General features: G+C 35.0%; 1 protein-coding gene across 1 annotated transcript in view; it reads right to left on the bottom strand.

Annotated features, from left to right (window-relative positions):
* LOC149777156 (uncharacterized) overlaps positions 1 to 16,747 on the bottom strand; it is a 185,255-nt gene that overhangs the window by 128,309 nt on the left and 40,199 nt on the right. Inside the window, exons 14-19 of the mRNA XM_089941382.1 lie at positions 14,889 to 15,004; positions 14,173 to 14,277; positions 10,268 to 10,445; positions 6,944 to 7,080; positions 4,013 to 4,123; positions 1,337 to 1,588 (exon numbers count right to left, since the gene is read on the bottom strand). Of these exons, the coding sequence (XP_089797508.1) occupies positions 1,337 to 1,588; positions 4,013 to 4,123; positions 6,944 to 7,080; positions 10,268 to 10,445; positions 14,173 to 14,277; positions 14,889 to 15,004 (899 nt within the window). The remainder of the gene's footprint in view (positions 1 to 1,336; positions 1,589 to 4,012; positions 4,124 to 6,943; positions 7,081 to 10,267; positions 10,446 to 14,172; positions 14,278 to 14,888; positions 15,005 to 16,747) is intronic.

The raw sequence follows: 16,747 nt of genomic DNA, 5'->3' as shown, positions 1-16,747 counted from the left end.
CATTCATTTCCATGTAGTCCAGACCATAATCTCCACTGCTTAAAATGTCTATTTCCCTCATAAAATTGCCTAGTTTTATCAGAATCAGCATCAACATCACTGCTTTTAACCTGCCACTTTAGTTGTCTGCCACAGTGATCTCTACATCACAAATCAGTTTTTAAGTTCTACCAACAAGTATTAATGTGTCGTTTTTTAAAATATTAATTCAAGATCTTAAAACAGCAGAAAACATTTCCCCACAAAATTGTCTACATTTACAATAGAATCGGCATCCACATCACTTGCCACATTGCCATTATCAAATAACCAGTTATCATTAATATGGTTCACTTTGAAGTAAAGATAATAATCCCCACTGTGTAAAATGTTTTTCCATATAAGATCATCCATTGTCATCTAGGTCAGAAAGTGCATCACCAACATCTCTCGTCTCTTTAGTACTGACCACCACAGTGAGCTCCAAATATTAAAACTAAATTTTTTAAATGAAATTTTCCAGGTTTTTTGTGTGTTTGTAAACCCATACTGTCACTGCATGACACAACATTTGCACACCTTTATTCTTTTATTCCTTCCTAAGATAAACGTAAAATAATTTATCACATGGTTAAGTGTACATCTGCCCTATGCTGTAGAGGGAATGTAATGATCATATCCTGTATGAAAAGGTAATGGAATTGCATCCTATCTGAAATGGATTAACAGTCGAAGTTTAAGATTGCTGACAAACTAAGATAATAAATCTGGAAAAGAAAACTCTTACACAAAATGTCCAAAGCTGAAAACTTTTTGTATTTCACATTTTGAAAGAAGGTTAGGCTGACAAGAGAGTTCCTTCACTTTACAGTTCAGTTTAGTAACTTTTATGATTTTATTTAAAGTCTTTTAATAAGTGCATGTGCTTCCTTAAGTTTTTATAAAACTCATATTCCAACTCCATATTCAATAATATTGATTTCAAATACTTGGATAACTTGAACAGCACCATAAAAAATACAAAACTAACCAACAATTTTGTTGATGCTGCATATTTTCCTTCAAATATTACATTTTCAATTTAGGGGCCCCAAGTGGCTGAATGGTCTAAAGTGCTCTCCGTTACGTGTCACTGCCTTCTCACCTGTCAACGTGGGTTCGAGTCTTGGATTCAGCCAATGTGGGTACGTGAGAAAGCTTGCCAGTAGCTTCTTGTGGGTCAGTGGTTCTTTCCAGGTTTCTTCCTCCACCATTAATAATGGCCGCCATGTATAGCCTATCGTGTGCTGAAAAATGGCGTTCAACCCTACAAAAACATTTTCAATTTGACATGTTGGTTTCATGTTAAGAATCTTACCTTATGAAGTCTACGAATGAGATTCTCATTGTACTCGTGACTCCCTTCTATCATGCCCGTCAGGGGATTAGCAAACCACTCCTTAAACTCTTTATGAGACTGGAACACATGGGGCATCAAAAAATGCATCAGTGACCACAGTTCCATCAAGCTATTCTGAAGTGGTGTACCCGTCAAAAGAAGACGCCTCTGGCTGTGGAAATTCAGCAATGTCTGCCACCGCTGAGATTTGAAATTCTTAATATTTTGTGCCTGAAAGACAGAACAGCTAATTATGTAAAGATGCTTTAGTCCATTATGTAATTAGCTACAAAAAAAAAACATTTTCAAAAAGGAGAAACTATATCTGCTGTTTTTAGGTCTATTTCAGAACCAAATGCATGTTGTAACGGATCAGGAGTTTAAAACATTATCAGACAAACTAATCACACATTTCATACACACAAGTCCAGCACAATAATGATTATGGGATGTAAAAATCGTTTAGTGCAAGTTGGTTGTTCAAGGGAGATACAACATGATACTATGGTTTTTTCTAATTCACAAAGACTTGTTACAGGCAAGTTTTTATAATACTTTGAAAAATATTGTCTCTGTCAGTGCTGATCAACTACAGTGAGCTGCAGCTGATGGATTTTAGCAGACTTTTCTATTCGAGACTTGCTCTACCTCCCAAACTGGAAGCAAGTTTGGGTGGCTATCTGTCTCGGTTGTCAAACAGTAAAAGCAATATGTGCATACCATACAAGTAAAATGGTTATGTACATTAACATATATAGAGAGAGAAAGTGTGAGAGAGAAAGAGATGCAGTACTTTCACTTAATATATGAAATATATCTAGCAATGTTGAAATGCAAGGCTAAAGAAATACCGATTCTTCTGTCAATTTATGTTCGAAATGGCGTTGTATGACAACACAAGCACATTACTTAGTCAAGTGCTCAAGCAACTGAATAAAGTGCCTTTCCTATACCATGACAACTTAAATGGCTGATGGAAGAATTTAAACCCCAGCTCTTTCAAGCATGCTAGCCACTAAGCCACATAGACTCCTGCATCTGTTAATCACCTTTGAGGGTATGCACTGGGCCTATTCAAAATCCTCAAGCCCACAAGTGGTAATGCAAATTGCATCAATACAATAAGACTGCTACGTTTATAAACTGCTCTAAATGAATATATGACATGATGCCATTTATCTGAACTGATTCTGAAATCAACCTTTCCTCCCATCTGCACATTACCTTCACAGCTGACATCTATTCATATATAAGCTATAAACAATGCTCATAAAGAATGTCGTTCAACTGGCAATCATTTCATTTGCTCTATGTCTTTGAACTGTTATTTGGACATTTGTTGAATATGTAGTTTATAACACTTTAGGTAAGACATCTAACTGATGTTGTTTCATACTGCTGCATCTACATATGGATACAAATTGACAATCCAACCGTAGACAATACCTGGACGACAAAGATATTGGTAGTATTTTTTTAAAAGTGGAATAACTCTCCCTTATCACCAATATAATGGTGGAGTTGGGTGGAGGGGAAAAAAAGTGGTGGGGGGGTGGGGAATGAAATGGCTCTTTTGAAATATACACCAAACACTTAAATATCCACCTTTTCTTCCAGCTCCACTCTGTTCGAGATATAATGAAATAAAAACTCAAAGGGCATCTCTGGTTGTATGAAGATTATTATGCTTCTTGTTTCTGAGCTCAATCTGTTCCTATTTGTTTTTTTTTTATTTGTTCTGTACTTAGAATCTTCTATAAGTCTACTGTCTGATGGGGCATATGCATAGCTAGTTTAGCCAGCTTGAAGCTCCAAGATAAGATTCTTACTTAACATGAGTTCTGCCCAAGTTTCACTTTCTTGAATCACTACTTCGCTGACTCTGCCAGATTCCTTGTCTGTTCCAATACCGTATTAATGCCCTAGTCTGCTTGTCAAGACAGGTTTCTCTCAAAGCTTATGTCCAAGTTTTTCAAAAGTTTATAAAATAGGTATCATCTTGATTACCTATGTAAATTGGTTGCAGATTCAATTTGTTTTAAGAAGAAGAAGAAGAAAAAAAAAAACAAACAAAATCGAGAATCATGTTAACAGATAAACAATAGACAGCAACAACAATTATCAAATGGATCAAAATCAAGGCTTGTAAATTTATCTATTCTGCAAAAATATATCTGGCACCTTCATTACATTTAAAATATCCTAGGCTGCAATCACACTGACAATATTAACAATAACAAATGAACACAAATCTGGGATTATGAATTATTATAATGTTATGAATACCGTTATGAATATATGTAATTGTATATCACAGCTAAAAAACTGCAATGTAAAAAAGTGTTGCCCTTTATTCTGAATCACTGAAAAATGTATGATCCCAAATTTGTAATAGGCATTTAAAAATAGAGGTAATATATGGATTTTACACTTCACTGATTACCCCCCTGCCAACAACATCATAACGAAGATGAACTTTCACAGAGCAAGTAGATTTTGTTGCTGGGCATTTTGGTGTAAAAAACCCCATTCCAGCCCTATGTGACATTTAGGCCAGCATTAAGGAACAATTCTAATAACCAGCTTTTTAATCCAGTGTTTTCCATGCTTGCCCAACAATTAAACTCACCTTATTTGGGATTAAATTTAGCTCACCTCATCAAGAATTAAATATTTCCACTTTTTTCTCCTGAATGACTGGTGATCTTGAATTACCAACTTGTAAGATGTTATACACACATGGAATGCATTGGTTTTTGTCCATCCCTGAAAAGGTAAAATTCTATACAATTCATCCAACAGTATGCATGTAGTGACATTTTATGGTACCTCGCCATAATGGTTGTAAGGTGCTAACTAATGACAAAGTTCATAAATCTAAAATTAAGTGCACAAAAATTTAAGAAGATGAATTACTTCAAATAAACATCAAATACAAAATGAAAGGATGTCAATTTGCCTTAAAATGTACATCAAACCAATTATAAAACTAGCATTTGTAAAACCTTGCTAAGCAAGTAAAATGTTTGCAGAATAGAATGGTTCTCCATATTCTGAATCTCAGGGACAGTTTTTCAAAATGGAGAAACCGATCTGTTTTTATATAAAATTTGTCATATATAGCTTTTATAAAATGAACACAAGTGAAGCACATGTATATAAACTCTTATTGCAGGAACCCCTTCATATCAGCATAAAAGATGAAAATAAAAAGATAATAGCTTTCTTGGTATTACTGCAGTAAATCCCTTGCAGAATTTCTGCATTACCTTTGCTCTCTTTGCACAGCCATCATGAATCAAAAGGTATTTTTTTAAGTCTGGCATTTGAAAATCAGGATTTTGGGAGAAAAAAACCCTCAGGAAATTGGGATTTTTAGATTTTTAAAGAAAACTTTGGGATGGTCTCAAGTAAACTGGGATAAGTGGCAGGTCTGTCAATGTAACTAAAAGCCTAATCCATACACTGGTAAGCACAAGATTAAATTTAATGCATAAAACCATGAAACACAATGGTTGGCAGGAATGCACTGAAAGCTGTAACTAGACTTATTAGTGAATTTCTTTTTGTTGGTTTTATGGACAGTTTTAACAACAGACCTGCCAACACTGAAAAAATTAAAATCAGGAAAATCAACATTAAAAACCAATACTTCCTGTTTGTCACAGAGAATAAGCTACATCGATTTCTGATTGGTGGTTAATGTTTACCCTGCTCCAGAACAATCAATAACCACAAATGAAATTTCATTATAAGATATTCCACCATGTAAGAAACCTGTAGCATAGCTTTCAAATCGAAGAAAGGAGTCGAGGTACAATTCAAAGTAGATACTTTCCATGAAAGTGGTTATTAAATGTAGTGTAATGTATTCATTATACATGTGGAATATTTTTGTTGTTACTAATAAACATGAGTGCCTGCGACTCCAAATATTTCAGATGGATTATAATTTTACAGAATAGCATGCCAACTAATAATTATTTATGACTGCTAAAGACTAAAATAACAGGCACATGATAAGTATCATTCTGTAGCGATTCTCCGTCTCTTGCATCGATATGTGTATTCTTTCAGCAAATGTATTGATGAATCGTTTCACCCCTATGTCTTTCCCAAGGAGGCATTGTGGCCAGTGAACTGGACTGGTCTGGGTGGGTGTAGAATCCCCCACTCTTAAATTATACCCCATAAATTGAGTTAAAATGACTTTTGAGTTGGTCAAGAATTTTCATAACATCTAAGTTTTACAGCAGGCTGCCAAAACTCAGGTGCAACAACAGAGATAGGTTTAAATGTGCCTAGCACGTAGTTTACCCAGTATTTTAGCAAACTGGGGATCATGTGCAAGGGATTTTATATCAGAAACCCTTGATCTGACTAGACAACTTCAGATGTTCAGCCAGTGATTTGGTTTCTGAAATTTCAAAAAAGAACCAGAATTGCATTTTCAACCATTCCAGAAGGAGAAATACCAATGTCTACCCTTGATAAACACATTGCAGGGATGGCTGCATAGCTGTACAAATGTCCCATTAAGAAGCTACATCAGACCTTCCAACTAAATGAAAACTTAATCCAGTAAAGGTTTTCACATGGCAGTTTTCAAGTAGGGAATGACATGGCAAGTATCATCTTTCAAACAAAACTGAATGAACAAAACTAAGTGTATTCCTTTCTGTAGTAGGGTTAAACTTTTCCTAAGCAAATGTACATTGTCCAAATTATGCTTTTTATTCAAAACTTTATCCATTATATTGAACTGAACACAGAGCAAACCAAGCACACTTCAGATCAACTTCACAACGGCAGCTGTTGACACCGGAAATGTTCAATATTTAACTATTAGATCCAACTAAAAATGAAAAAAATCCTACAAAAATGAATAGAATCTGACAGAAAAGACTCACTGAACATGGGATATGCAACTTTTTTATTTCATAAAAATTCTGCTATATCCACTTGAGAAGAAAATGGATACCAAAATAAAAAGTTTCCAATTGTTCCAGATCAGTTGTTCCCAGATGAAGTGTACATCAACATTTCTGTAAGTGTCAACTGGAGACAGTTGGTCTGGAAACGTGGGAGCTAACAGGAAATGATGTTGTTGTTGTTGTGGTGGTAGGGTTTAACGACATTTTTCAGCAGAAGATAGGCTATACATGGCAGCCAGTATTAATGGTGGAGGAAGAACCCGGGAAAACCCCAGAAAGAACCACTGACCCATGAGAAGCTACTGGCAAGTTTTCTCACATAACCCACATTGGCCAAATCAGAGACTCGAACCCACGCAGACGGAGGTGAGATGTCAGTGATCCGTAACAGCAAGTGCTTTAGACCACTTGGCCACTCAGGGAAGCTAACAGGAAATGATGTTCACTTCAGAGACCATTTTCCTCTAATTAGGGTTGCTATTCTGATAATAGGCACTGTATTTTTTACACACATTTTACCCAATTATTTTTAAGCATGAATCATTCAGATATACTACCATCAGGAATGTAAATAAGCTACATTTTACTAATCAATTAAATTAAGCTAAAAGATAGAAAAAAAATTTGATATAACAATTATAACAATACAAACCTGTCTTTTTAACTTTCTCTCCTTTTGACTGCCATAATAAGTGAGAATTTTAAATGCTGGACACCACTTCTTCAATTCCAATTCCCAATTCAGCATTACACTGGTTGGAACAACTATCAGATGTGGTCCCCAAATTCCTATATAATGAATAGACAACACTGTACTAATACAATGCACAAAATCTAGAGCTATTAATGTTACAATGCCAAGGCCTCTGCTAACAATTTACTCCTTAGAGCCTACAGCCTTAAACTAAGGAGATGGGGGCATTAAATGATGTGGTACAGTGCAACCCTGTTATAATGCACCCCGCGATAACACAAATTTGGATATAACACGGTTGTGGCGTTGCTCCCAAAATATCATATCTTCATTCGCACATGCAAAAAAACAGTTCATCAAAATGCGTGAAATAGTGTATAACAAATTTATCATCATTTTGGGGAAGATGATTATGGTGTGATTCGTGAAATTTTAAATACATGTACGCGTATTTTTCTTGTACCTAGAATTTTTTATTTTTTGTTCAAGTGCGAGAAACATTGTGTAAAATGTTTATTACCATTTGGGGGAAGAGTGCGAGTATGAATGAGAATATAATATGATTGTGGCGTGGCTTCTGAAATGTAACAATTTCACCAGGTTATTGTTGTTGTTGTGGAGTTTAACGCCATTTTTCAGCACAAGACAAGCTATACATGGCGGCCAGTATTAATGGTGGAGGAAGAACTTGGGGGAAAACCCTGGAAAGAACCACCAACCCACGAGAAGCTACTGGCAAGCTTTCTCACATACCCACATTGGCTGAATCAGACACTCGAACTGGAGCAGACAGGTGAGTTGGCAGTGATCCGTAACGGTGAGCACTTTAGACCACTCGGGGCCCCCACCAGGTTCCTGAATTGTTATGCTAAAATAAACTTTATTGGAAATGTTATTGCTGATCTATGAGTAAAGCCAGTAAGTCGTCTTTGTGATTGTCTTCAATTAATGCTGTATACAATCATTGCTCAAACAACGGCTGACATGTGTTTCTTCTTTAACTGCATAGTAAAGCGCTCACCGTTACGGATCACTGCCATCTCACCTCTGTCTGCATGAGTTCAAGTGTCAGGCTCAGCTAATGTTGGTACACGAGAAAGCTTGCCAGTAGCTTCTCGTGGGTTGGTGGTTCTTCCAGGGGTTTTCCAAGTTTCTTCCTCCACCAATTATACTGGCCGCCATGTATAGCCTATCTTGTGCTGAAAAATGGTGTTAAACCCTACAACAACAACTTTAACTGCATACACAAACAAGCAGCGGACAATGCGGTGGTTGATAAAAGATTGTCACAATTTAATAAACATCAAAAAATGAAAGCCGCCATACATGTTTGCTGGGCTTGGAGGTGTTATCAGATGAAATCAGTTGACCAGGAAATATTGTCCACTTTATTAGCTAGAAATTGAAAGGGTATGAAATTGTACAGGAGTTCAGCTTAAAAATCTTTATAAAGTTTTTTCCACGTTTCTTTTGAGATTCACAAAATCTAAAGTAAAAGTTACATGCACGCTAAAAGCATGTCTTGTTTATTAATTATTCTTGCTGTAGTCGTTAGATGAATATGCATAGAAGTGTTAATTATTTGGAATTTACAATGGGTAAAGGTACAGGAAAACGTATATAAGAAAATTTTAGCAGTATAAAATTTGTAGACACCGTTCAAAGACCATGAAACATAATGAACTGTACATGTGCTTCGTCTTTATTAACCTAATTTTGCTGTGAATTTCTCACATTGAATTCAGACACATAATGAATAGTTTATTGAATAGTTTAAATATGTATGCAATTTTTGCAATGGAATTACATGTATTATGGATTAACTGTATGCCATGGTACGATATCCGCCGGCAAGTAAATGCTAAGGGGAATACGCATAGCTAGCTTTGCCAGGATGAACAAGTTAGGAAACTTGTGTACAATTTTCCACAGCTCATAGGTATCATCTTTGAATACTTCTGTTCAGATTAATGCTACAGTTACAAAAGCTCTGCCAAGTTTCACTTTCTTAAATCATTCTTTACTTACTATTATGCCATGTTTATTATCTACTCCAAAATGCTATATTAGGGTTTGAAGACAATCAATGTCATAGCATCCTTTGTAAAACTAGTGACTCGTCAACTATTAATCTTTACTTTTTAAATTCATTTCAGATTCTTATTTATTCATTTTATCTTCAACTTTAGAGGGCTACAGTTTTTTGTGTGTGCACAAACCTCTAGCGGCTAAATTGTTTGAGAAAGAAACGGAATTGCATCATACTTTTCAATTAGGCTTAGAATTCTATCTTTTCAAAATAAATGCTGAAAGACATGTTGACCTGCATGCCATCTGTTTTTGTACATATGACTTGAATATGAACCTGATTGGGAATCACCCTTTCGGTGTTCTAGGTAGCGCACATTTTAAACACGCATTTGTAGATCTTCCTTGATGCAAGAATATAGTTACGACATGCTCGTTCCAGGGCCAACGTGCCAATTAAATTAAGTTTAACAACCTATTTGCATGTGAAGCTCAAGTTGCATACCCAAAAGAGACAGATGTCACTACAATACCTTTACTAGCAGTTTGACTGTGTCATAACAAGCACTTTAAGGGTTAATAGTTAAAGAAAAATTTAATACTGTCGTACTGTCTATTGTACAATTTTATATGCAGGATTTTAACTAATTTGTGGAAGTTCTTGTCCATCAATGCTCTCCAAGTGCACAAAGTTTGCATAATTACTACATTCGTGCATCCTGGCATAATCTAGGATGACTTATGGCCAAGTGAGCTAACAACTTGAAAGCCGTTCAAATATTGGAGGATGACTTCGATCAAAATTAGTATTAAAAAAATTTGCTCCTTTTGAAAAGCCATTTAAAGGATTTTCAATTTTTAGTCACTGCGGCTGTAGCCATATTTATTGATGGTTTAGCATCATTTGTACAAATCAGAAAGCATGCTACATCAAATCTGGTTAAATTTTACTGTTTAAGATACCATTTTAAGATTTTTTTATTGTTAGCAATGAGAACCATATTTGATGATGGATTGGCATCATATGCACCAACCTGAAAATCATGCCAGGTTGTTCTGTCAAATCTCATTCAAACTGGTCCATTTGTTTGAGATTTGTAGATAGCAGTTGTTGATGGACACAACTTAAACTTGTAACCACATGAGCTAAAAAATAAGTCTTGCCAGTTTCATGTATACTTTGAACTGTATAATGTATAATGACAAAAAGCTTCTACGCATCAATGATACTACATCTACACTTCTAAACATTACCTTTTTCACATGCAAGATGACCTAGTAGAGATATCGTTTGTATGGTTTTTCCTAGACCCATCTCGTCAGCCAAAATGCCATTCAGCTTTTTCTCATACATCGTGGCTAACCAATCCAAACCTACATGTTGATATTCTCGAAGATCATGCTTCAAAAGGAAGGGAACTGGGGTTTTCACCTAGCAAATAACAATGGTAGCAGTCATTATAAAGTGAATTGTACAACAACTCATTAATAACCACACCCTGGTTCATACAGGCATTTCCTCAGGATATTCATGCACAAGTACAAAACTTTATTTTCAAGTACTATACGTAACAGCATAAAAACTTTGGGGGACTGCTGATTATGGTGTATAGTTCACTTATTTCTTGGACAAGAACCACGAAATATATACCTTAAAAACAAAAGCCAGGGTGAAGACAACGTAGCAGAGGCAGATTGCAAGGTATCAATCTTATCTGTTGTAGTTTTCTTAAATCTCCTGGACAAACAATATTCTAAATTCATTCTCATGTTCATACATCAGGACACATTTAGTCAACATCAATTTCCTTTTTAACAACAATAACTCCTTGTTCATTGGGTCCCTTTACACATGTAAGCATGCTTATTATGGCAACTGTAACATATGCTTCCTATTGTAGAGTACTCTATCAAACATTTCTTATATCAGTCAGACTGGCCCAGTCAATACAGTATCAAATGCGATATACAATTCCAGGAAGATGCAAGTTTATACATGGGTTTTAAGATCTTCATTTTCTTCTTTCAGATCTTAACATTAATATTTGCTACCCAAGGTAATGCATTTGTCTCCAAATTCATGCACTTTTCCAGCATTACAGAATATTTACCCGTTTTCTCCAATGATATATGGGGTCAACTTCAAAATTAAGCACTTTCAAGGCAATCTACATAACTAAAGCACCTTATATGTAAATCCTGAAGAAAAAAGTGTACTCTGCTGCATAATAAAAGATGCAACCTTCTCCTTTTCCACCTAAAATGCTCTTTTATGGTAATGTAAGAGTCAAAATTTATCAAATATTTACAATTCTTTTAAAACCATCTTTTAAACTTTGGACAATAGAAGAAAAAAAATTGAAAAGAAACAAATAGATCAGCAATGAAAAAACAAACGAGTTGATGTTTACATGTGTTAAATAGGACTTCAATCATGTAATCACAATGTTGTCTGGCATTCAAATACCAATTTTGGACACAATTTCAAACAATATCAAGTGATCCACATGTGACAACCAATTTCATACTACTTTATTTACATGCAATTTCTTTACATGTCTTTGCACACATAATTGGAACCTCACTCTCAAAAGGTGTTAGAACTTTTCTAAGTTTGTTGTTTAAATGAAAAAGTTTAGTTGGTAAAGGCATGGGGTTATTTAAAGTCACAAAATTAGATTTAGGCAACAGAGAATGGAGTACAATAATAGGTTTTATCAATATGACTTTTTGAAGTTCTTTACCAACACTAGGTATTTTTTATTGCCATTATTGTTGAATGCAAATTTTCTGTTACTGTTGTTGAATTGGATAATCTTTTACTATCAATGATCTTTATTCTAATTAAAATGGTACAATAAACAATTAAATAAAATTACTTTAAAAAAAATCTCAACAAGTGCACAGTTACTGTTTGTTTGGTCATGAAACTTTTAAACAATTAAATTAACAGAGCATATATTTAAGGTTTTATAGGAATCTTTTACAAAAGCGTACACACCAAAATGCAGTCCTATCCAGAAGGAAAAAAAACTAGCTCTACCCATCTGCTGAGCATTTTGTTGAAGTCCAGACCATTTTTTTCTTTTTAACAGCATAGTGTTGGAACCATCTGTGATATTTCTTTGTGTCAAGATTTTAAAATTAACCACTGTTCCAGCCATACTGGAGAAAACAGCAGCACTATTTTAATTCTAGGCAAACTAGACACCATTAGAAAACTTTTAGTGAGAACCCCATACTGATACGACTATCCCATTCTGGAGAATTAGTGACAAGATTTTCAATATGTTTATTATGGCTACCGTATTCAAGGTCTGATTGGCACCATTTTCATTTTGGTACAAGCATGTATCATACCTTTATAAGATCCCACGTCAATATGACTTTCCATTTAAGAACAGACCTGCCAACCCTGACGAGTCCATCTCAGTAGGACAGTTGATTTTTTTCCATAAGATTGACCAATTTTCAGTAAGGTGTAACAAAATATCAATAATTACTATTGTAAACCTGGAAAACGTAATTAAAGTTTGACGCAGCAACAATATTCATTATGCAACTGAAAAACTTGTACAGTACGCATAGACTTTATTTACCACTAGTACAGTTGCACAAACTTTAGTTCCAAACCCTATGCAACTCAATGACTTGTTGCTATCTCTCAACTTTACATAATTCTTGAAAATTCTCTTTCCATTTCACATGACGTTGGCAATAATATCTCCTGCCACAAGACACTCAAATTGGCTCATGATGTCCAATAAATGTAATTGTGTCCTTTCCAGCTTTTATTCACAAGAATCTTATTACTGCATTTTATTCTTCTGTGTGAACTTTTAAACACTTTTTAGAAGCTTTTTTTCCCACTTTGTCTTAAACATTACTTTCTGGACGCCATTTAAATTTAGTTTTACAATCAACAGTATGATCATGCAGATGCTTTGCACCGATTATCCGGATTTTTTGGCAACTATCATTTTCCCGTAGTTTTTGCTTGTATGCTGGAAGTCCATATTTTAAGGATAATTTTCATAAGACTTATGGCAAAATCGCAAGAGGTGGCAGGTCTGTAAGAATAGCAATACCATTCTCAAGATGGCTGCTTTGGTAGCCATAACGGATGGCAGATAAGAACAATTTTCATTTAGCACACACTGACGTTACAAGATTTCTTGAGAAAAACCAATATTAATGTGACTTCCAGTCTAGGATGACTAGCAATAAGATTTTCAAGAAAGCTACAGTGGTGTCAAAATTAGACAGATTAGCATGATTTTTATTTAAGACCAATTAGATACCATAAGTTTTCAAGTGAAAACCCCATGCTGATATAGAAGTAACAAGTTCTTGCTGCAGTAGTGGTCATACAGGATTTCAGATTGGCACTTTCATATTTAGAACAAAGTTTTCTAATGAAAACCACATGCTAATCTGAAAATCCATTCAGGTGGAGTAGTAATAACAAGACTTACACAGGGTTCCTGACACAAATTTAATAAAGAATCCAGACCTTCCAGAGAGCTCAGAATCCATATACTAAAACAAAACAGCAAAAGAGCAGTCGTCATCTGAAAAAGCAATTTTCAAATTTTAGGTTTTATCCAGAATTCCAGTTTTACACTGGAACCCTGCTTTCCATGATGGCCATTGTGGTGGCCTACTGATGTCTGGCATCATGCTGGCTCACTTGTACTCGTATAATACCTACCCAATCACACTGAAGGTGAATTGATTCAAGCTATTTTGTTTTTAATGACAGCACTGTTTGCCCCACCAATTTACATTTTAATTCTTTAATTCATTGCCATACACTTTTACCATTTAATGCAAAAAAATGCACACATCTTCAAACCAGGTAGAGATTGTTGGAGTTGACAAGGTCATAAATGCAGACATTTTTTAATACACAATTCAATGGTTTTGTTCTATCAAAATAGAGGTCATCATTCATGGGTTTTGTACTGCATATGACCAAAGATGCTACTATCTGTACAAGCCCAACAGTTGCTTTAGTACTGACATCGAATAATATACAAATTTCATCCACATAGGAGATAACAGTCATGCAAGATACCAAATTCTTAAGGACAACTCTCTTGAATAATGCAACAAGTATACATCAATTCACACGAATCTAACTGGAAAGAGCAAGTTACCTCAGTTGTCTGCAAGGTATATCCTTTTGGCTGGAGACTAGCAGCCTCAGCAGCTATGTCTGTTATTTCTTTCCCTGGTCCCGTCTCATCCACAGCTGCTGATTCCTGAAGATAACAATCAGAACACCAGTCATCACAAAGGAAGACTCTGGACGATTTAGCCTCTGACCAAACCTACTTACTGAGAAGAAATTTTTTAAGGCCAATCAGTACTGTAAGTGAAAAATACAAATGTCTTTCGAGGACTTGTGCCACATCTTATGTAATCTGTTGAATATTTTTGTTTTAAAGCATTAGATACACTGCATAATCTTGTTGGTTCCTGCATTATCCAACTCTGACCGATACTGTCTGAATTTCAACAACTTTCCCAAAAATCTAAAATTATACATGTTGGTGAAACAACCTGCCACATATATCATACATAAATGTGTGTGCAAAATCAGATTTTTGTTTCCAAGATCAGTTTCCATTTTAACAACACAAAATGCAGGATGTGCTCAGTTGCAATATGGAGACATTCCCTTCATGGGAATACTTCTCAAAATACTTGTGTGAAAACCACATTTAAAATTAGAAAATAAAGACTGCTTCATGCAAAAATGTACACTAATCATCAATGATGTTTCTTTTCTAATTCATTTTGTTTTGCAAGAGATGGGAGAGCATCATTAACATAAGAAATGAGCTATGTCAAAATGTTCCGTCTTCAACACCTTCTTTGGTTCTTCCTCTTTTTCAGGATGCATCAAGAATTCTAATCCAACATCTTGGTCATCATTTCCTTCAACATCAACCTCCTCGTCTTCCTCCTCCTCATCTTCCTCAGCTTCTGTGTCAACAGAATAAACAAATTGTACACATTTGGTCACCTCAAAATTAAAAAGAGTCCCTCAAAAAGAGACAAATGCTCTACTGGTTAAAAATAATTCTCAGGATTCAAGCCAAGACCATCTTAATTTTACCACCATGTGTTATTCTTCAGCAATTTCATTAAGAACCATCACAATACGTCTTCTGGTGCCAACTCCATGTTGACATGACCTTCATTTTTGCGTGGACAAGATTTTTATGATGGGTCTTATGGTAGCCATACTGGATATCAGATTGGCATCATTTCCATTTAGAATCAACTAGACATCACAAAAAAGTCTAGAACTTCAAGACTTGACAATAGTGTTTGCCGCAATGCAACGTACAGGATTATATCACAGCTATGTCAGATACATGATTAGTGCAACAATTTGTTTACAGTCACTGTGCACTGACTTGAATTAGAAGTATTAATGACAAAATATTAAAAAGCATTAGTTTTAACTGGTTGTACTATTTAATGCATCATTCTGCAAAGCGTATGGAGAACTCCTGTATAAGTGATTTTCTGCGTCCCAGATAAAAAAAAAACTGCATCTAAATATGTGTGATTAAGTGTTTCCAAGACCTCTGGGTACCCATATTTTTAAAAAAGTATGTTAAATTCCGATCGAGAGACAGAATAACAATTACAGTTTGTAGCTTGTGTAGTGTGCACATTTATTCATCATGACGGGGGTCATATGACTGCTTACAATTTACTTGTCATACATGTAATATAATAATACTCGGGAGGACACCTCTCCTTTCTCACACGACCTATTTAAGAGTCAACACTGATATTTAAAGCTACACCATCCTAACTTCGTGTCTGTCCATGGCAAGTCCATTTTTTCTGGACTTAAATGCATTTGTTTTGAGATCCTGATGACATTACCTAGGTCAATACCTTTCGTTGACAGCAACAGCAAGTACTGATTGAAATATTAGACTAAATAAAATTTAAATACATACCACAATTAAAATAAAAGCACAATATAAATGTTTGGTTTAACTAATGCCATTTTTTCCTCAAGTTTCTGGCCCTGGAGCGAGCAACTTGGTTACCTTAACATGCACTTCTAATACCATGTTAGGAAAAATAAACAATGAAATTTTTAACAGGAATATTTCAATATAAGAGAAATTTTTGTTATTTAATAACATCAAAGGAAAAAATCTAATAAAAATTGATGCGTGTAAATATGGTAATTTTTTATATATTAAGTTTACTTGAAAACAGCTCCAAGAAAACAGACAGGATTCTTGAATGTGAAACCACTGGTCATAGATTCATTCTATTTTGATAACATATAGTGGACCAGTCTAAACTGAAAATAAATGGTGCCAGATAACATTACAAAAAAAAAAATGCATTGATGTGACTGTTGGATGTTACACGAATGAAAATAGAGGATAGGTATTTTGTGAACTACCCAAGGGCAACATATCCATTGCGAGTGACAAACCAGACTGTCAAAAACTGAAATATACTTTTTAAAAAAGCCATTCATTAAAAAAACTTTGACCACATAGAATTGAAAATTCTTTGAGAAATCTTAACGTGTTTTAGATGTAACCAAGCAAACTGGACATCAAATCAGAACATTTTCATTTAGGAGCAATTAGACATCATAATGAAAGGCTTCTGGTCAAAACCTTGTGTCAAAAATGATTTCCATCATTTGTATCATTAACAAGATTTTCATGATGGCTGCTCTGG

This window comes from Sinohyriopsis cumingii, chromosome 18, assembly GCF_028554795.1.
Source record: "Sinohyriopsis cumingii isolate HCF-2022 chromosome 18, ASM2855479v2, whole genome shotgun sequence".
Classification (NCBI taxonomy): domain Eukaryota; kingdom Metazoa; phylum Mollusca; class Bivalvia; order Unionida; family Unionidae; genus Sinohyriopsis; species Sinohyriopsis cumingii.
This window is presented reverse-complemented; position numbering and strand designations above follow the sequence as displayed.